The 21,569-nt window shown below is 42.0% G+C and overlaps 2 protein-coding genes across 2 annotated transcripts; one reads left to right on the top strand and one right to left on the bottom strand.

The window, feature by feature from the left end:
* The first annotated feature begins 224 nt into the window (after positions 1 to 224).
* On the top strand, positions 225 to 10,725 carry TGOLN2 (trans-golgi network protein 2). The gene is made up of 4 exons (XM_054997681.1): positions 225 to 404; positions 1,530 to 2,872; positions 6,679 to 6,762; positions 7,638 to 10,725. The coding sequence occupies exons 1-4, from the start codon at positions 287 to 289 to the stop codon at positions 7,641 to 7,643; spliced, it is 1,551 nt and encodes a 516-aa protein (XP_054853656.1). The 5' UTR covers positions 225 to 286; the 3' UTR covers positions 7,644 to 10,725.
* A 4,987-nt stretch (positions 10,726 to 15,712) lies between these two features.
* LOC129342299 (caspase-7-like) lies at positions 15,713 to 21,461 on the bottom strand. Its single transcript, XM_054997988.1, has 4 exons — positions 21,213 to 21,461; positions 19,812 to 19,984; positions 17,761 to 17,911; positions 15,713 to 17,518 (listed from the first exon to the last, which is right to left on the bottom strand). The coding sequence occupies exons 1-4, from the start codon at positions 21,403 to 21,405 to the stop codon at positions 17,271 to 17,273; spliced, it is 765 nt and encodes a 254-aa protein (XP_054853963.1). The 5' UTR covers positions 21,406 to 21,461; the 3' UTR covers positions 15,713 to 17,270.
* Positions 21,462 to 21,569: the final 108 nt, after the last annotated feature.

The raw sequence follows: 21,569 nt of genomic DNA, 5'->3' as shown, positions 1-21,569 counted from the left end.
GGCTTTAGCGGATGTGCGGTTAGACGTTTCCCTCCAACCTTCCGCTATCTCTATGATCCTTCGCGGTCCCTCCAGCCGCCAGAAAGGCTTTCCTTTATGACGTTCTTCTTTCGTTGACGCGCCCAGCTGTCGCGTGATCATCTGATCTCGCGAGAGTAACGGACACGAGCGAACGGGGAAGGCGAGCGTCGTCGTTTTGACAGACGGCGGAAGTGGGAGGCTTGGGAGAAGCCATAGAGATTTCCCCTCATGGTGTGCCGGAAGCGGAAGAGATTCTTTAGCCGGCATGGCGGCGGTGGGGTGGCTGAGTTTTCTGGCTCTCTTTGGATTGGCGGTGTTGAGCGTTGCGGTGCCGCTTAATTCTGAAGGGAGAGGCTCAAAAACAACCAAAGGCAGCACGAAAGGTCAGCACGTAGTCATAAACAAGAGAGAAAGGCCGCCTGGCGCGGTTGCCAATCTCCAGGTGGGGCCTGGAGCTCTCCTGGAGTTACAGGTGATCTTCAGATCACAGAGATCACGTCTCTTGAAGAAAACGGCAGCATTGAAGGGTGGACTGTGTGGTATTATGCTCCGCTGAGATCCTTCCTCTCCCCAAACTCTGCCCTCCCCAGAGACTTCCCAAGTCTCCAGGAGTTCCCCAAACCGGAGTTGGCAACTCTACTCCCTGGAAGCTACCGTAGCATAGCGGTTAAGTGGTTGGGTTGCGAGACATTTCTCTGCTTGTTCAAATCCCACTACTGCCATGAGCTCCACTGGGGGCCTTGGGTAAGCCATTTTTCTCAGCCCCAGCTCCCCAGCTCTGTTGTGGGGATAATAACAAAAACTTTGTTCTCTGCTCTGTGGGGCACTAATCTGTCTAGAACAATATATAATTGCAGTTGTTATTTTTCAGATACGGGTCTAGTCTTCCACCTCCCTAGCTCTCTACAGTTTAGATTGGGATGACTGTAGAAAGCATACGCTCAATCACTTCTTTCTTTGTTGCCTTTGTGTGTCTGTCTAGCTGTTCCGTTTATGCACTGCTTATTTGGCAAGACACTTTAGGGCAATTTCCTGTGTAAAGCGCAAACAGACAAAACAATTGACCTTGCAAGGAGTAGAGTTTCTCTCATATGGAAATGATGACCCTGGACCCTTCTTTCCTTTCTTACCTTCCCCATCCCCTCAGGGTGCATGGATTTTGAAGTAGCTCACAGAACCAGTGATATTAGAACTGAATTCTCTCAAGCTGTTGTTGGCTTTTTCAGGGCGGACACTGCTGTTGGGTGCATAAGATGCTCTTAGATTTTTTTTCATATATCTATATATGTTTTAATATTTGTTTATCAAATTGTGATATATTGTTACCTGCCTTGTGTCATGAGATGTTTAGGAGAAAGTTGACATATAAATATTTTAATGAAATAATTTATGGATCTGAGTCTGTTTGCAGTGTGCAGATGCCCTTGACATCCTTGCAGTAGTGCTGTATAATAATGTGTTATAGTGAGATGTGCTATATAATTTAAATACAAACTTCTGTGTTTCAGGGATAGCATCAACTGCAAAAAGGCCAGACACCGTACGAGAGGCTTCAAATGTACCTACAAATGGGCCAAGCAATATTAAATCCAGCCAAACTGGCAACTTGCAAGATACCCATCCAAGCCAGGACTCTGTGAACAATGGTGTTGACACTGGTCATAGTCCTGCTGAGCCAGCAGGCAATGGCCAATCCAACCAAAATGGGAATTCGCTAGAAGACCTCCCGAAAGATCCAGCTGTAAAGGAAGTTGACCCTGCTCAAAGTCCTGCTAAACCACCAGACAATGGTCAATCTAACCAGAACGGGAATTCCCAAAAAGAGCCCCCCAAAGATCCAGCTGTAAAGGATGTTGACACTGCTCATAGTCCTGTTAAACCACCAAGCAATGGTCAATCCAACCAAAATGGGAATTCCCAAAAAGAGCCCCCAAAAGATGCATCTCTAAAGGATGTTGATGCTGCTCAGAGTCCTGCTAAACCACCAAGCAATGGCCAATCCAACCAAAATGGGAATTCCCAAAAAGAGCCCCCAAAAGATCCAGCTGTAAAGGATGTTGACACTGCTCAGAGTCCTGCTAAACCACCAAGCAATGGCCAATCCAACCAAGATGGGAATTTGCAAGAAGACCTCCCGAAAGATCCACCTGTAAAGGATGTTGATGCTGCTCAGAGTCCTGCTAAACCACCAAGCAATGGCCAATCCAACCAAGATGGGAATTTGCAAGAAGACCTCCCGAAAGATCCACTTGTAAAGGATGTTGATGCTGCTCAGAGTCCTGCTAAACCACCAAGCAATGGCCAATCCAACCAAGATGGGAATTCACAAGAAGACCTCCCGAAAGATGCAGCTGTAAAGGATGTTGATGCTGCTCAGAGTCCTGCTAAACCACCAAGCAATGGCCAATCCAACCAAGATGGGAATTCACAAGAAAACCTCCCGAAAGATCCATCTGTAAAGGATGTTGATGCTGCTCAGAGTCCTGCTAAACCACCAGACAATGGCCAATCCAACCAAGATGGGAATTCGCAAGAAGACCTCCCGAAAGATCCACCTGTAAAGGATGTTGATGCTGCTCAGAGTCCTGGTGAGTTAAATCCTCTGGCTCCAAAGTTAGATTCTGCAGGTAAAGAATCAGTTGATGAGGACCTTGATGCTGATCAAGACAGAGATGATGTGGAAGACAATGAGGAAAAGGATAAGGTTTCCAAGACTGCAGATGAGAAAAAGACCCTCCTTCCACCTGATCCAGCCTCCAAAGAATCTGAGAATAGCCACTTCTTTGCTTACTTAGTGACCACTGCTATTGTTGTTGCTGCCTTATACATTGCCTACCACAATAAACGAAAGGTGAGTGTTTTCATTTCTGTTAGAGAGTGCGTGCCATTTTCTGCATGTCTTGGTCCTGAACGATCTGAAACTCTTTCTTCTCCATGTGCATGGCAGGCAAGAGTGTGTTGCCTTTGTCAGTCATGAAGAGCTCATATATTCTAAAAATTAACTCTAATGGGAGTTTGCATTCCTACCCACCACTCAGTGAATGGTGGGATTTCAATCTTGGATAGGAAACCCTTGAGGACGCTGGCTCTTGAATTGTCACATACTGTCCTCTGAAGTATTTGACCATTAAAACATTTACATCTGAACACTTCTGTAAGCATTGGTAGGGTAAATTCAGATCCATCAGTACTGCAGAGCATGGGTGTTGTCATATCAGTGAGATGGGAGAGTTATTTTTTCATAGTTATTTTAGAACTTATACCCCACATATGCCTAGAAGAAAGTCTAAGAGTGACTTCAAATGTACCAACCAAGACCATTCAGAAAGTGCCTTGGACTAATCTGAGCTCTGTGTGTAATAGTAGAAGTTCTGATAACTTCTTTAAATGTGTTTCTTGAAATGCATCTGACTGTTTGAGGCTTTTAATGGTGATACAGTTTTGCCATCTCCTGAGACTGACCGAGGTTTGATGGAAAGAAAGTGCCGTGTAGTTAACCTGTACTGTGTTCCAGCTATATAAAGGATGCACAGGGAATGTAAAAGAGTTAAGATTGTTGCTGTGCTTTAATGGCAGTTCACATTTAAGCAAGAATTTTTCTGACATGAAACCAAGAGTTCATTTTGAAATGAATCCAGTTGATTGAATACTCCTTAACATCCTAGAACTGCTTTGGAAAATTGTACAAAAGACATGTGCATGACTTTGTGCTAGAATAATGAATAGAAGGTGACAGGAGAGGGGAATGCAAGCAAGGTTGCATCTACCAATGGCCAAACTCAGAATTTGCTGGGGTTGATCAATATGTGACCAAGTCTTTTATCGAATGGTCAAGTGCCCAAGTATTTTTAAAGCATTTACATTTGGACAACAAAAGATACTATAATCATCTATAGTTAGATGTTTCTACTCGTTGTACAAACAGATTAGTTAACTTTTAACAGTGTTAGGGAATGTGTGTATAAATGTGAATGATTTACTTAACAGTTCTCTTGTACTTTTATTCTGTAATGCCAGAATATGAAAGTAAATCAAAATTAAAGGGAGCTGTTGTTAAATGTATTGCAGTTGTGAACAGGCAATACCACGATGAAATAAAAACAGTAAGCTGCCATTTATATGGTGACTTCCTTAACTTTGTGGGATATTTGACCAGTCAGCTGACTGTGGCGAGCTAACTCTAGAAAAGTTTCCTCTCACCCCCCCCCCAGTAGATTTACTCTATTCTCCTAGCATAGAAAAACAACTCTTGTGCTCGCTGTTGCAGCCCCTTGTATCCTGAAGAGGCTGGAGTGCAGGTAAAGAACAAAATACTTGATGGGGGCATGTGTGAATCATTGCCTTCCAGGGTAACACGAGCCTCTGCCAGTTCCTCTTAACTAACCCTTAGCTGGGAGACCAAGGAACCAAGTCTCCATCCCTACTAGGTGTTAATCAGAAAGTCAGCCCTGCAAAGTAGGACACCTGCAGGTTCAGTTCCACAAAAAAGCAATTACTTAGTAGCTGTAACCAAAAAGGCCAAAGTACTGGGTTTAGACTGAAGCTCCCAAAGCCAAATAACACCACAGAAGCATAATAAAGTTAAATAGGAAGTGCGTGAAGGATTATAAATGTAGAACCTGCGCAAGACAGAAAATAATAAACTTAAATAATGACTCTAAAATACTGTATAGGCTTTGGTCCCGTGACACAGATATTGCCTTGTCGTACCAGAGGCACAAAACTCAAGATAGAACTCCAGAATCCAGAGACAAGAGTCCTGGGCTGACACCTATCCTGATAGTTAAGTCTAGAGCACGGAATGGTGTGTAGCTGCTGGTATTAAACCAGCAGCATCAAGCAGAGCACTAAGTAGAATGAAGACACTTAATTTAGGCCAGGCTGCCAGCAGCATGGCCTGATCCTGCTTGACCGATCAGTAGGTGTTACTAGGACATGTGACCACGTTCCTCTGCAGCTGAGCCATATTCACAGTCAGAGCAACTTACCCTCATCCTGGGTTCCTTGCGCTAATAAGATGGAATGCGAGTGCAAAACTCTCTCCTGGTCTCTGGCCTCGAAGCTTTCTGATCCTATGGTCTCATCTGCACTTGCATGCCTCAGGTCCAGCTCATCCCTTATCTCTCTGGACACTGCAGAGTCATAGTGACTGTAATTTTCCAGAGATGGGCCGTCTGTAGCTTAACTAGGCCCAAAAGCCTGAACCAAAGATTTGAAAAGTGAAGAAACAGACTCAGAGAGGCCAGTTTTTTGACACTTGTATGATGTCTTTTGGACTTTAATAGAAAAGTAAAACTAGATATCCTTCAAATCCCTCTAAAACCTTTTCTGTACAAATCTTTAGAAAAGTTGTAAGTTTTGGAAGACCGTTCTTGATGCTATATATACCCTGTTTAAACTGGGCTTTCTAGTGTGCTTGAAGGTTTACGTAATACATGAATAGTTGTTTGCAGTTTATATTTAATTTTACTTTTAATAGAAAAGTAAAACTAGATATCCTTCAAATCCCTCTAAAACCTTTTCTGTACAAATCTTTAGAAAAGTTGTAAGTTTTGGAAGACCGTTCTTGATGCTATATATACCCTGTTTAAACTGGGCTTTCTAGTGTGCTTGAAGGTTTACGTAATACATGAATAGTTGAAAGTGACACATAGCATTTGGTATCACCAGAAACTTTACCCCAGGGTCCCCAATGTGATACCTCTAACATGGTGTCCCTGGGTGCCATCGTACCTGCTGACACCTTTCATGGCACCTGCCAAAGGAAGTGGATGGGGCTGGGTGAGATTTTTGCTCAGCAGGGTTTCTGGTTGGCCATTGGAGATTTGATTGGTTGTGCAGATTTTTTATAATGTTGCTTTGGCAGCAGCTGCCACCACAACACAAAGATCTTTACTGTAGCTGAAAATCAGCTCTGGCCGCCCTTTTGTGGCCTCACCCACCACACAGTATCAGAATTCCAAAGATGCCCACAGGCTCAAGAAAGGTCGGGGACCTCTGCTTTGCCCACTTCTGAACATAACGTTGAGAGTGGATATGTGCATATATGATACTATTAAGGGATTGTAATGGAGGCTGAAACAGCTGTTCAGAGAGCTGAACTGCATTTTGCACGAAGCAGAAAATTCTTGATTCCCCAAGCCAATGGCTTGGTTCCCCAAGCCATTGTTCCCCTTAGTATTGTGAGCTTTGGGGTGATAGTGAATAGATTCAGTGAAATTGCTAAATGCTTCTGTTTATGTGGTAGGACAGGCTATTAAAACAGTGAAGTCATCACACACTGTTGGAAGGCTGTCATGGTTTCCATGGGGTGCTGGAACCAGTCACTAAATATTTAGAGATTACAAGCCAGTTATTCTCCAGTGATAGAGGCAGTTGTTGCTGAATGGGTGTTCCCTGCCGAGACAGAGGTGGATATTCCTTGTTTCATCCAAAGCACTCCCTACTCCATTAGGGTGGAGGAAAGCAGAACTGCCTTTTTGCTTTGGGGAAGAGAAGCTGTCAAAATGGGCCCCACGAAACCCATTGGCAAGCACCATGTTGCCATTGGATATCACTTTGGGTATCGCTGATTAAGTGTGGCATATGCGTACGGTTGAATGTTAACTCTCACTGCTGCCAGTTAATCTACCTGTTCCCTTTCTCCTGCCTTCAAAGATCATTGCCTTTGCTTTGGAAGGAAAGAGATCAAAGTTAACCCGAAGGCCCAAATCCAGTGACTATCAGCGACTGGATCAAAAGGTAAGCTCCAGCAGCACATGACTACTCAGCAGCCTCTCTGACAGTAAACACGGAACTGGTGTTTGCTCTCCGTGCTGTTTTAGTGCAGTTTACACACCCGCTCAGCACACGGTAGCTAGGAGTGTGGTTTGACAAGATGAACATTTGCAGTTTCAGCCAGTAACACAGAATAGTCTCTATGCTAGGCAGTTGGTGGAGGGAATCAATTTGTATACAGATTGGACAGAAACGTTGTGACAAATGCTGCTACTGCTTAAACTATCAGAAAGAGGCGTGATTGGATGAATTTTTTATATACACAACAGGTTAATTCATCAAATTTAGAATGTATAATTAATATCAAAATAGAGTAATTGTTAAGCTAAATAGTTAAATTAATAAGCCAAAATACTAAATATTATGAGGCTGAATGTCGAATATAAAATGTGATGTATACAATTGAATATAGAATGTTGAGTACAAAACTTTGGGTATAAGTAATTGAGGAGAGGGAGAGGAGCAATATTATTAAGTTTTGTGTTCTGTATCTTGCTTATATTTTTGGTTGTAGCTTTAATCTGTTATTCTGTACTTTGTTCAAGAGCCTTTATGCTCTGTCAAATGTTTATAATTTTTTTTTTTTAAAAAAGAGGCATGGCAGAAGCCGGGAATTATTCTATTATGCATGGACTCAGGCCATGCTGAAAACTCACTTCCTAGTCAGCTTTTTTTCTATTTTAACTGGTATTTGTAGTGGATTTTAAATGCTGATAGTCTGGCTGGAATACAAAAAATACAACCAGTAATTAAATAATCGAGTTTTATTTCATCCAAAGTGTGTGTGGGCGGGAAACATTGGCCTAGTGAACTGATTTAAATCTTCCTTTTCCTTGCAGATCTAAAGCAAAAAACCCCAAATCCCTACTAGACATTGGGTTGAATAAGGACTCGCCCTGAGAAGAAGCACACAGAAAGATGGGCCAATGTCTCGCCTTCTATCCGTACAGCCCTGATGCTCTTCAGTTGTGCCCAAGGGAAGGGAGGAAAAGAAGTGCTTTTAATTCTGCACGTGCACTTTTGTAATGGTCATCTTTCTGTCATTCTTTCCAAGTCCTCACATGTTCATGCACCCCTCTCAGCTACTTGAGGTTGGACTGTTTTCTCCCATACTGTGATACACGAACCGTTATGTACGACCTGTGTCCAAATAATGTGCTACTGTTCTGCAATGGTGATACAAAGGGCTGTGCTTTGGAGGCACCTTGCCTGTCAAATGAGCAGGCTGCACGCTCTCCTAAATTCCTTGGCACAATCTTGGTAATCAGTGTGGTGGGATTGTAGGTTGAATGCTGACAACAGCTGTTCATGGTATGGAAACTAGAAGCTCACTTCAGGGTCCTTTGCACTAGTCGTTTTGTGGGGAGGGGGCGGGGAGGGATCTGTTTGAAATCATCCACAAGTAGATGACAAAATTTGGACATTAACATTAATGTTTACAAGTCTTTCTAGAGAGGAAAGTCTATGAAAAGGAGGGGTTATAAGGCTCAGTTTGTGGTTTCCCAATTCTATTTGTTGTTGTTTTTGGTACATTGCTTCCTGTTAAGCTGAAGATCAGAGGATTCAAAGTTTGCTGGTGTGATAGAATTTGGGTGGAGTGTTTTGACCTTCCCCACTCTGCTCTGTGCCAATCATCTTTTGAAAAGAATTTCAACAAAATTTTGTCTGCCACTAGTGCCACATCCTCACAATACAAATGTCAGAAGAGCGAAGTTGTCGGGGCTGTTTCAAGAACTGCAAGTAATTTTTTTTTCAAATGTTTCTGGTAACTTGCACTCACTGGTAATTTGCAAAGAATAAATTGTTCATAAGTTGCTTTTTGCTGTGTAAATCCACCATTTCAGACCCACATAGATCCTCACTATTGATCCTAAGAGTGGGCCGATTGCTCTTGCATAAGTCTAAACATCTTTTTTTCACTTAATAGCTTTTTTTTTAGTGCATTTCTTTCAAAGTGTGAAGAACATTTGGCTAGAAATGTATGCTAGGGTTCACCGATGCACTGAATGTTTTAATTCCATAGTAGCACTATCATGTTCCTAAATCAGTGAAATAGTGTTCCTACAGAGCCTCGTAATTCCATAGAGCAATCTTTAATGCAAACCAGCCTGTTCTTTCTGTCTGTTTGATGGCCTTTGGCAAACTGCAGCTGTTCTGAGGCTCCTTATTTCTGTCCATCCTAAGGAAGGTGAGAATGTGAATGAGAAACTAATTCTGCCTCAATCTCTCCAATTCTGTGCATGTGTTTCCACTTACAATTCTTAATAGAGGATCAATTTCGCAAACCCTGCTTAGTCACGTAATTGCAATTTGGCAGTCTGTTTGGATGTTAGAATATCCTCTAATGCTGATGTTTTCTGCAGCTCCCTTCAGCAGTTTCTGTCAGCACAAATTGGGAGAAGCATAGCTGTTTGAGAAGCTTTGACCACCTTCTCCTGCACCTGGAAAGGAGTCTTTTAGTTCAAGCCCAGTCTTCTGCTGGCTAATTGTTCTCACCATTAAAAATATGAATGCTGGCATGATCGTCTGTCCCTGGAGTCCCATGCCAACTCTATGATAATTTTAGTTGGTTTGTAGCTAGGCATGTAATAAGTTGCAAAAAACCAGCATGTTGAGAATTCCAGGGCCAGTAAGTGACAACTTGCCTGCAATCAGCAGTGGTCCTCCTCTTCCAATACCAAATGGAAATTGTCAGAGACCGTGTTCTGTTGCTCCCTGCAATTAAAGCACTGGAGGCTGACTTCTGTTATGCTTGATGTACAATCCTGTATGCTCTTTCCTTAATTCTCTCACTGTAAAAATCTGTGGAATTATTTTTTTATTTTTAATTGATTTTGTGATTTCTCTCAGGCAAGAGACTTAAAGTCCCCTGTCCCCTACAAGTGAAAACTTGCTCCATGTTCTTTGTTGTGTTCACATTTTTACCTAGATTTCAAATGAGTGGAGTTGTTTTGCTTGGGTACCTTTCTTGCCAAAATGTGGATTTTCCTTTACTGTCCTCAGTGCTGTTTGGACCCACAAATGTGTGTTTTTGTTTCTGGCAGCTTTAAAATGAGACACTTTAAAAATTCAGGCAGAATTCAGGCTTGTTTTTAAGTTTTGTAATTTTCTGTGTGGTGAACTGAATAAATGGATATACCAAACTTTTCCCACCATTTCTTGGAACATTGCATCAACTTTTAAATGGCCCTACCTTGTATGGAGATCACAGGATCTTTAAGACCTCTCCATTCCAAATACTCCCTTGTGTCCTTGCTCACAAGAACTCCTTAAACTCTGCCTACAAGAACTGCTGCTTGGAGACAGCCCTGCCTCCTCATGGTGAGCAGAGAGGGGTGGGTGGAGGTAGTCTCTGTGTTCCATTTGTAGTGGAAGAACATTCATGGAACGGGGAGTAGAGACAGGATACTGCTGTTATCATACTCCCTCTTCCTTCCCCAGTTTGGGAAGTATATGATACATCCCTCTTACGCTTTGCAATTGACATCTGTACAGATTGTGTATGATTTACTTAACTATGGCAGCATCAGCCACCTGGTAACGCAGCTTCTGATAGTGAACTGTCCTACAGTCTTGGCACTTCCAGCAGTGTTCTAGATCAAAAAATAAAATCTCAGTTGGCCAACCTTTGAATTCATTCCCTTCAAAGGGAAATGCCGTATAGGTATCTTCAGACTATGGAGGAAAAGAGCAGTGTCTCTGAGATGAAGCCTAGCTGCTTTTCGGCTTGATTTCACTGTGTTATAAGCTTAACTTGGTGATGAGAAATGCAATCGGTCTTTCTTTGCTTGTGTTTATCTGCCAAGCCAGAAGAAAGCTTGCTGTCTGGATAGCCATAAAACAACTGGAGTACTAAAAGCCTGCTCTGTATCCCAAAAGCAGGATAAAAATATCTTAATAAATAGCTATCTGCTTGTTTGACTGCGACTTTGATTAAAGACACATTATTATAGTTAATATTTGCTTTTCCAACATTTGCAAGGTAGCGTACAAAGTTTTTTTAAAAAAGGAATCTACACCTGAGAGCATTCCTTTCCCCCTTAATCTTCATATTCTCTTTCATTCCGTCCCCAGGTTGTGTTTTTCTTTTCATTGCTGCACTTCAATGGTGGCAAAATATAGATTGAGAAGCTGCTGATGCGACTAATTTTGTTCTGGCTTTTTGCATGTGCATGTCTGTGTGGGGCTTTTTGCATTAGGTGCATGTCTGTTATACCACTTGCTCCCAGTTCCATGAGATCTTGGCTTTTGTTTTTCAGTTGTGTGCACATACTGGAGGGACCCAGCACCCACCTCTTTTCTGCTAAGTGAGGGTTCTTACAGGAAGGGTTAGGGTGATAGTCTGCCATGTGATAGTCTGCCATGACTTTGACAGAGGAGTCAGTAGGACTATAGACACTTTAAGGAAGCACAGCCCTACTCTTGAACATTTTATGTATTGTATTGTTATCTTGCCCTTCCTCCAAATAGTAGAGGGCAGTGTACATGCCCTACCCCCTTTATCCTTCAGTGTAGGTTAGGCTGACAGGTGCTGATTGGTATTAGTTCTCTCCGTGAATTTTATTACTGATTGGAGCTTTGAACCCAGGTTTTCTAACTGGCTCTAAATTGTATTGATTTATTAATTGCAATGTCTTTTCTCCATTGAGCCATAGATAATTTCCATTGCTCTTAAAACCCTACCTGTGAGGTAGGTTACCAATTAAAACATATCCTGCCTTCCCCACCATCAAACGGTGCTTAAGGTAGCACACAAAAATAGTTAAACAAAATTATCAGCCCCAAATATTTAAATTTGCTAAAAGTCAATAACATTATGTAAACAATAAAAACAGTATCTGCAGCTAACTTAAAACCTTCTTAATTAAAACTGCTGTGCATAATATCCGAAAGACTCCCAAGGAGGTAAGCACCTAACCTAATAGAAGATGGTTCTATTGCCAAGAATGCCTGCAAATCGGTTGAAACTGTTCTAATTGACTTGGATAATTGTCCGGTATATTCATACATAGAGACAGTAATGTATGTGGGTCCAAGCGAGTGGAAGACTTTGAAGGTAAGAACCAGGACTTTAGATGGAGCCCAGAAATGCACAGGTAACTTTGAGATGCACAGGAATCTCAAAGTTGGCACACGTTCAAATCTGCTGGTTCCAGTCAAAATGCAATCAGATGTATTCTGCACCACTTGCAGATTCAAAGTTGTCTTTAAGGGCAGCCCCACACAGAATTTCGTTACAGTAGTCAAGTCTTGATGTTACGCTATCATGGGTCAGCTGAGCCTGGAAAGGAAGACCGTTTCGGTGCCACAGATGATTAAAGGCACTTTTGCCACCAAACCAACCTGTTTCTCCATCAGCAAGGTATGATTCAACATATAAATCCCGAAATCTTTGCCAATGAAAGGCTCACCCCTAGCAGAGTATCTGCCTTACTGCCCGGCATCACCTCCAATTTGTCTGAAAGTGAAACTGAGTGAGTGACTGGGTTAGAGAGCTCATTGAATGAGTGTGAACGTCTCTTCTAGGTGGGGTCTAGAGGGAGTGGTAGTATTTGCACTCTGAGAAGTGATCAAGAAGGGCTTGCATGATCCTGCTGAACCGTGTTGTGATCTGGGTGCGAAGGAAACATACCATTATGTGCTCTTGTTACTAAAATATATGTAGAACAACAAACCAAGGCTCAATACAGTCAAAACCCAAAGATATATTTCAATTTTACATATTATAAAGTGCAAAAGTGCTACAATTTTCATATATGAAATTGTAGCACTTTTGCACTTTATAATATGTAAAATTGAAATATATCTTTGGGTTTTGACTGTATTGAGCCTTGGTTTGTTGTTCTATATATCTGTTCACCAGGGTTGCCTCTAGTATTTTTGGACTAAAATATATGTGTCAACAGCCTAAATGTGACGTGTGCCTTCTCAGTCCCTGTAGAAGCACATAATGCTGTTTACTTATGTTTGCGTGGATATAGTTTCAGTTGCTGAACTTGGTTGGAGAGAAATGTTTAGCTGACGGGTGGGACCTCTGCTTGGTTTTTCCCTTTTGTTAGTGGGTAAAAGAGTGTATGTGCAAGATAAACATCAAGCTTGCAGGTATAAAGATAACATTTGTGCCTTCTGGCACTGCTGCGTGGTGATGGGAGCGAAGCTGGCCAACTGGAGTCTATTGGCCCAATAGATGACGCCATTGCAGGCTTGGCTGCCGTGTTGGTGGGGAATGCCCGGCTGCCCTATCGTTGGGGGTTTTCCTGCTGCGGTGTGTGCTGTTTGTCATGAGCATGCCGGCTCCTGGCTCTGGATTGGCTTTTTGTCTTCAATTAATATTACATGATTTTTATTCTGTCCTTTCTCCAAAGATCACAGTGACATACATGCTTCTTGCTTCCTTTTTTATCCTCACCACATCCCTGTAAGGTAGGTTAGAATTAAGGGCACCCAAGTAGGGATTTGTACCTGGGTGTGCTCAGGCTTGAAACTACTACTGTACCAAACCTGCACTTTTCAAGCAACTGGACCTGGAAGAATTTATCCTATTTATAAGCATGTGCCATCAGTGAGTAGTCAGCCCAGCCCTACATGAATTCTGGGAACTTCAGTTTTATTCTTTGGTTCTGGAAAGCGGATGCACAGCGGTGAGGATACAGACTGAGGCTGTGACATTTGGGAAGGTTTTAACTTTGCCTCTGCTGCACTGCTTCCCCCACTGAAAATGCCCCTGTCCCAGGGCTGTGATAAGCCCTAGCAAGGGGGAAACAAATGCCCATGTTGTTCAGTCTCCCTCCCTCTTCTAGCAGGGATTAAAACAGCTGGAAGGGGGGATTTTCAGAGAGAGAAATGTCCCCCCCACACACACACTGTGGTTTACTGAGCATAGATCACCCCCAGAAAGCCTGGGAGTGAGACTGGCCTCAGCTGATGGTAAGAATGCCTTGAGATCCAGTTAGGGACTGGAAAAATCTTGTAAAGGAGCCCTGGCTCTGATTTTGGTGGACCCAGACCAGATATAGGGACGCTCCACTGTTCCCATTAATCCATACACCCATCCTGTAGCCTAATGCAATACTATTATCCCAGAATTATGGATGGGGAAATGAGGCCAGCAGTGGGATATAGGTTGGTGCTCCTGGGCTGAAGAAAAGGGTTAAGTCTTTCCCCCTCTTCTGAAAATGTCCTTCCCTAGGGCTGCTTTAAGCCGTCCTGGGGGAGAAAAGGTATGTGCCTGTGTTGTGTGTGTCTTTTCAACCTTTTGTAGATTAAAGCAGCCCAGGCTGAGATTTCAATTCAGGAAGAATCACAGAGGGAGTAACCCCTCCCCCTTCCCTGTTACCACACCCCCATCTCTATTGTTCCCCTGCATGTAGTTTTTTTTTCAATGTCATTCCAACATCTAGCCCAATATAAGGAGACCCTAATGTTAACACCAGATCTTTTAAACCAAGCAGCTTTCAAAAGGATCTTTTCCCCCTAACTTATGTCCAACACCCTCTTTCTTGCCCTGCAATAAGTCCAGTAGCACCTTTAAGACTAACCAACTTTATTGAGGCATAAGTTTTCGAGAACCACAGCTCTCTTCGTCAGATGTAATCTGACCGCTAACTTCTCTGGATCTGTTTCTTGCCCTGGTCATCTACATCCCATTACACAATTAAGAGGAAGAGAAACACCTAATTTCCCTTTTAAACATTTTATCAAATCTTTTAAACATGAGGCAAGCATGGCCAGCTTGCAGGCTGCTCTGATTGGCAAGATTGAGGCAGACTTTGTCAAGTGTACAAAGTTCAGGGCAGTAAAACCTAGATGACAGATGCAGGACCTGATACTAGCAGTTCAGCTACCCTATCACCAAGACTTTATTAGTGGAAACCAGAGGTGGAGCAGGAAATGACTGCTCAGGTTGTAAACTATTTTTATTTTTCTGGTAAGCAGATCAGAGGAAGAGACAAAGCCACTTGTTTCCATAACAGAATGCAAAGCAGAATTAAGCATAGACTTCAGACTTCTAAAATTTCAAACCAAATTAAAATCTTGGGTATTTTCAGCATGAGCCCAGGTAGAATCAGGGGGGCTGTTCTTCTGAGCCTTAAGAATTCAATACTCATCCAACCGCATTCAACTTTTAGTTACCTGTTGGAAAGGTCTGCCATATGGAGACCGTTTATTCAGTCTGGATTGGAGGGCAAGGTGGAAGTGAACTCTGATGAACTGATTACAAAGCATTTTAATAGATACAAAGGCACCCATGATTATGTGGCAGATTATTTCTTTAAAAAAATACCTGTAGGTGCTGTTTTAGAAGAAGCATTCCCTCTTGTGCATAAGAAGAGGGGATGCCTTTTTAAAAGATAAGCACTGTTGCAACATAAAACTCATAATCAGGCAATTTACGTTTCTTTAAGTAACAGCTCTTTAAAACTTTTTATCAGTGCAGTATTTCTGGGAGCAGCAGCTTATATAGCTCCCTTAACCTTGTGGTGTAACAAAGATTAACTTTGCAATGGAAACTTTTTTATTACACATATATTCTGCCCTTTTTCTTTCATAAAACTCAAAACTGCAGCCTCCCACATGATTTGGTCTAGCTGAATTTTGACCTGTTGGGAAAAGGAAGTACTAACTATGATACCACCATAGATTCCCATCCTTTCTGAAGGCTGCAATTATCTACTGTTTTTATACTGCTTTGGTGCCCCCCGCCCTTTATGTGACCTATATATTGCTGCCCGCGATTCCCTTAATGTTCTCTTAGATTTTCACTGCCCCCAAAGGTTCTTGCCTTAGTTCTGTCTCAGTTTGACTTATTGTACAGGAAGTCTTACTTGTAGATAGTAATATGTCAGAATGGTCAGCTGTGAGGTGTTAAAAAGATACTTTATTCTAGATGAAATAGGCATGTTACTTAACCAGAAATACAGTTGTTTTATAAGTAGATACGCATAATGGTTTCAGGATAATTCATAAGCATATTGGTTTCAGAATAGATTATAAGCGTAGTGGTTTTGAAATAGGTATACGTCTTTATATGTTTCTCCACAGACCCAGTTACAAAGACTAATTTTCCACCCAGTTACCTCGTAAGCTAAAATATCCCCAGAAGAGAAGAAAAACAGGGTTTCTCACCTGTAACTGTTGATCGTCGAGTCTCTTCTGTGCAGACACACATTTGGCCTGCGCCTGCGCAGTCCCAATGTGGGGCTGCACAGAAGGACGACGACGATCATGGAGTTCTCTTTGAGTTGCCAGAAGTACACACAGGCTGATTTCATCCACCAAGTAAAAACATACAGACTTCTTCTCTCAGAATTTCACTCACAGAATATCTCTCTCCTTTCACCCACATAGACACAGACTTCCACACAGACTGAGTGAACTTTACTGACTGACTCTGAACACTTTCTTTCAGTGCTCTAATTGATCTGTGGTTCACTCTTCCCCCTAGGGTACAGGTACCATCCAATCTCAGCACACTTCATTCACCCATCTAGCCCCTCTCCTTCATCCTTTAGAAGTCTGCATATTATACTGTAGCAACACATATTCAAAACGCCACATTAACCACCAGAAACAAAATAACACCATTTATTTACACAGCAAAACATTGAAAGTGCTATCTACATGTTGGGTGCTTTACCATATTTCGTGGAGGTAGATTTGTATACTTAGACCACGATGAGAGGGTGACAGACAAGGGTAAGAATGGATGTTTGCCACAGCTCAGATACTCAAGATGTAACATTTTAGCCAAGGGGTTTTAAGATGACCTTTAAATAAATGTTTTATGTATACACATATGCATGCATTCACGCCCCATTTCATTTCCACTTTTCCTAGAACTTGGCCAAGTTATAACAGTTTTAAAATATAGCACAATGAAACCAGAATATATAATTAAATATGACATCATCGCTACAGCTGGTTGATTGCAATTGCCTGACTTCTTTATTCCCAGCCATTAACAGTCAGCCCACACAAGAAAGTCTGTTTTGACTGAGGGGATAAAAAAAATAAATCCCACAATTTGTTGTATTGATCAGCAGTCTTTACCCTTTCTATACCCAAAACTCACCTTGAGCCCCAACCTGAAAAAGGGGTCCCATTTTTAATTTGTTTAAAGTTGTATGACTCAATTTTATTTCTTCTGTTGCTCTGATTAGGGTGTGTTTATACTACTTGAATACTCAGAAAGATAATTAAGTATGAGAAGGAAGGAAAGGGGAATTGTGTGAAGCTTCAGGAAGAAGGATGATATAAAGGAGCTGGGTCTCTCCCATCCTAATTTAGAATGCTCACTTTTTCCTGCAATGTCAGTTGCATGACATCTAGAAATTCAACAGATGTGTCTTTGGCATGAGGAGAAAGTGATGGGAAAAGCTTCCCTTGTCTGATTTCTGACAGTCCGTCCGCTTTGCTTCCGCTGTTCTTGAGTAAGGTCCTAAGAACCACGTTCGTGCTTCTTTCCTGCAAGATCAGCTACTGTCTAGAGGTAGCCTCCTTTCCAAAGAGAAGGGATAAACCTCTTTCACCATATTAGTGACAAAGCAAGGCATCTCTTTACCACCGCTGTATTTTCCCTTTGCCTGAAAATGAAATGCAACTCTCCAGTTAATCCAGGTCATTAAACGGGCAAGTTCGAGTTCACGTTCCTTTCCTTCCAGTAACTCCAGTAAAGCTTTGAGGAACATAGATTCCCATTGATTGATGAAAGATGCATAGCCTGAGAATTCCAGGGAAAAAAGCATGAAAGAGTGATATTAATTCCTATTCATACTAAAAGGGGCCACAAGGACACCAGCCACTTTCCCTTTTGTGATGGCCCCCTTAGTGACCATTTTAAAAAGCTATGAGTGCACACCCCCTCACTCTGTTGAAGGTCTCCACTCCATTCTCTTGGGATTAGTCAATGGAATTTACTCCAGAATAAATACGTGTAGGGAAAGAGTGCTAGGCTTTACGTACCTGGACTACAAGAAAACATTACTGCAGTATCTTCTGGGATGGAAAGGTAGTGTGAGAAACAGTCTGTCTGTGGTTCACTGCTGTCTGTTTGCAGCTCACCGCTGTCCGTCTGAATCCACACGCCTGGATCAATTTCCTTTCCACGGCAGGCCTAGAAACACAGCTAGTGTACAGCCATTACATGGCTTTTTACTCATTTCCAACAATAGTCAAATACCAGTGTCACTAGAATAAAGTCTGGCTCCCATACTCTGGGAATAGATCTACCTTCTGCAACTCTCATGGCCAGCCACATGTTGTTACAAGACTCAGATCATAAGCAGGGTGTTGTTTGTTTCTAGCACTAGGGAGCTGGAGATGTAGAACCTCTGAAACAAATCAAACATGCCACCCTCATATGAAGCTATTACTATTGGGCTCCCTTCAATGGGCTTAGAATGGAGTAAGCCAGTTTAGGATTTCAGCTCCATTTTATCCCAGCTCCATTTTATCTATTCAAATCTATCTGGCATTCAACTCAGGATGCAAATAAGAACTCATAAGATCATGGCCTAAGACATCATGCATGCATACATAAATCCAATCAGATGAAGTATTCTGGAGAACTCAAAAGCTTGCACACCGTTGCTATTTTGGTTAGTCCTAATAAAAAGTTATTACATGACTTCTGTTTTTTGGATTTTTTCCTAACCATTATTTGTATCTGACACCCCTGAATCTACACATCAGCCATCATACAGTCATTTATCAAGCTCAAAATGCCAGCTTGATACTGTCGCTTTCTGAATTTATTGCCCAGAACTCAAACTACTCCGTGTGCATACATGAAAAACTGAATGAATCGACAATGTTAAGTCCTTATTGCAATCCTTTACAGTTTTCACCCGAGTGACTTTTGAACTTCAGGAATTACTTTGAAGGGAGGAGGAGGCCTGAGGGACTGCAGTGAAAAGCTACTGTGAGCACCCAGAACTTTATTTGAAGCATTTTGGACCCAGACTAGAATTCTTTGGAAATGATCTTTTGTTATTTACAAAGACTTCCCAACATTTACAACAGATCAAAGAAAACAATATATGATTGAATGCAATGCTTAAATTTACCATTTCAAAAGTATTAATAATACACAACTTTTCCAAAAATTATTCATGTGTGTCATTCTGATAGAAGAAATCCATTTGGTAAGATGAAGAGTTATTTAAGCTATTCTTATTATTGTTAGCGCTCTCGTATTTCCATCTTTCTGCTATACACATTTGTCCTGCTGTCAAAGAATATAATTGGTCGTAAACAACTTGTGTAAGCACCTCCTTCAGGTATCTCAGCAATAAAATTATTGAATCCACAGGGATCACTTATCCAACAATTTCTGTTATTACACTCAATGCTTTCCCCCCCAAAACTGAGTAATTTTAGGGCAAGACCAAAAAAAATGAAAAGACCAATGTCAGATGCATGACAACCCCGACATGCCACGCCTGTCAGTTTGTATGCACTGTGGTGTCAAATAGCAGTGTCATTGTAATTTCTGAAAGTGCTCTTTCACATCTGCATTATATGGTTATATTTCCCCAAATCTGTTGTCCCTTTTTTAATTGAAAAAAATAACTTCACCATAGTTTTAATAGAACTGCACTATATTGATGATAGATGCGTTATATATACTTGGTTCAGTATCCCCCAATAAAGGACAATTTGTGGCTTTAGATGTGTTAGGCTTTGGTTATTAATTAGGACATATTTCTGCACCATTTCTGATTGCGCTCCAGGAAGCTATAGAGTACATTTGCCATATTAACATCATGAGTTCAGGAAATTCAACAAGCAGGCAATTTCTTGGTTCAGAGGAAAAGGTAATTCCTGAAATTTGATAAGCAGGAAGTAGACTCTTCATGCTGCTTTTTGGCACCTGACTCATAGTCACACTTGTTATAAAACTGAAGTTAAGCACACAATAAGAGGAAATGCATTTCAGTGAAACTCATTTATTTATTCCCCATCATTACTAGTGTTTACACCTTAAAGTTACTACCTGAGGCTCTGAATATTACCTGTATGAAGAGGATTTTGGGTTTTCCAGCCAGTTTGGGGCACCTCTGTGGAGACAGTGCATGGAAAATCTGTGTTAGCTGAACTGGTTGTCCATCGCAATCAAATATGGCCCCTTCCTCGCCATGGCTGGATAGGATGCTTACGAAGTAGTCCCCATGATCGGCATCACCTTCTGCAAAGACGTGGGAAATAGAAACAGGAATGTACCAATAGAAACTCTATTTCCCAACCCTATTCCATTGCCCTCTGTAAAATTAGGGAGCATGCCGTGCTTTCAAGATAAGCCTAGTTTTCATAAAAGTACTAAAACTGTGCCTGGGCGGTACTACTTTAGCTCACACATGGAAAATTAGATGAGTTCTAACATCCTTCTCTCCAGTAAGTTATTTTTCTATGTGCAGAGAATTTTTATATGACGGATTCAAGCACGATTACCCCTGCAGAAGCATTATAGCCCAGACTCGTTTACCACCTCAAACAATACCAGGCTTAAGAGTGACACTGTGGTGGTGAATAAAGGAATTGGTCACAGATCTTGGTGGGTGGTGCTGACCTTCCCCTACTTGGGTCTACAAAGCCTTGTCAATCTTTTTTTCTGAAAAGATTTGTCTTTCAATAGCTATACAGCAACTAAACCCACCTAGGGTTGCCAGGTCCAGGTTGGGAAACTCCTGGAGATTCTGGGGGCTGAGCCTGAAGAGGGTGGGGTTTGGGGAGGGGAGGGGCCTCAGTGGGGTATAATTCCATAGAGTTCACCCTTCAAAGCAGCCACTTTCTCCAGGGGAACTGATCTCTGTTGCCTGGAGATCAGTTGTAATTCCAGATCTCCAGCTATCACCTGGAGGCTGGCAAGCCTAACCCCCCACATAGTGATATGATTTTTTAAACTGTATTTATAATTGTCTACCTGAAAGAAGAAAGCTCCACACTTAGCTAAGTGATAGGATACAACTCACTGTGTGTTACAAAAATCTTGCTCTCTGAATTATTGGGTTGTAATTCAATGGTTATTTTTTCCTGTGAAGGGAGGGAAGGTAATTTCATTTCCACTTATTGCTACAGACCACCCTGCCACTGTACCCAGTACTGTTTCTAGGCATCCCCTCAACACCAAAGACAACTTTCCAGAGACGTAGTAGGCTGCACTGGGAGGGTATGTTCCATTCTGCAGGCAAACCTCTACAAGAGGCTGGCTGGCTACAACCCGGAGCTTTTGTCACCCTAACTAATTTTTTCAAGTTACCCCTCTCAGTTTTTAACAAGCGCAGACCAAGGGGCACTGCCGCACAGTCTTCTTTCTCTGATGATATGCAGTTATGGCTAGGATTCCCTCCAATCATCCGGTATTGCCTTGTTCATCTAAGTAGCACATGACATATCTGGCAAACCACACTACATACCTTTCTCGTAGAGTTCTTGTATTTCCTCAGCTGTTAAGTCATAGTGCAATTGCACAGCGTAATTGCAGGCTGAGAGGGCTTTGAAAAGCCTCTTTGCTTCCTTCTCTGCGCCTGGTCTAGCCCTGAGCTCCGGACTTCTATAGAAATTGTAATTGACAATGAGAAGAGCCCGGTTCTTTTTGTGGTTTGCCATACTGCGAAAATCTTCAGTGATCACCAAGCAGGGTGTTTGCTCGTGCTGGCTGTTAAGAGTGAAAGCAGCTGATGCAGACTCTGCCCAGCTGAATGTGACTCGGCTGTAAGGTGGGGCATTTTAAGTTTCATATGTTTGATTAGCTGTCATTTACTGCAAACACT

This window comes from Eublepharis macularius, chromosome 14 (assembly GCF_028583425.1).
Source record: "Eublepharis macularius isolate TG4126 chromosome 14, MPM_Emac_v1.0, whole genome shotgun sequence".
Lineage (NCBI taxonomy): Eukaryota > Metazoa > Chordata > Lepidosauria > Squamata > Eublepharidae > Eublepharis > Eublepharis macularius.
Note: the sequence above shows the minus strand (reverse complement) of the source record. Positions and strands in the feature narration are given on the sequence as shown.

What these genes read in the sequence shown, in the direction of transcription:
- TGOLN2 (XM_054997681.1), top strand. Translation starts at nt 287, where the DNA reads ATGGCGGCGGTGGGGTGGCTGAGTTTTCTGGCTCTCTTTGGATTGGCG. An exon ending in AACCAAAGGCAGCACGAAAG is followed by an intron (nt 405 to 1,529) that starts GTCAGCACGTAG and finishes TCTGTGTTTCAG; the next exon opens with GGATAGCATCAACTGCAAAA. An exon ending in CCTACCACAATAAACGAAAG is followed by an intron (nt 2,873 to 6,678) that starts GTGAGTGTTTTC and finishes CTGCCTTCAAAG; the next exon opens with ATCATTGCCTTTGCTTTGGA.
- LOC129342299 (XM_054997988.1), bottom strand. Translation starts at nt 21,405, where the DNA reads ATGGCAAACCACAAAAAGAACCGGGCTCTTCTCATTGTCAATTACAAT. An exon ending in ACAAGAACTCTACGAGAAAG is followed by an intron (nt 19,985 to 21,212) that starts GTATGTAGTGTG and finishes ACGTCTTTGCAG; the next exon opens with AAGGTGATGCCGATCATGGG. An exon ending in CCAAAATCCTCTTCATACAG is followed by an intron (nt 17,912 to 19,811) that starts GTAATATTCAGA and finishes CTGTGTTTCTAG; the next exon opens with GCCTGCCGTGGAAAGGAAAT.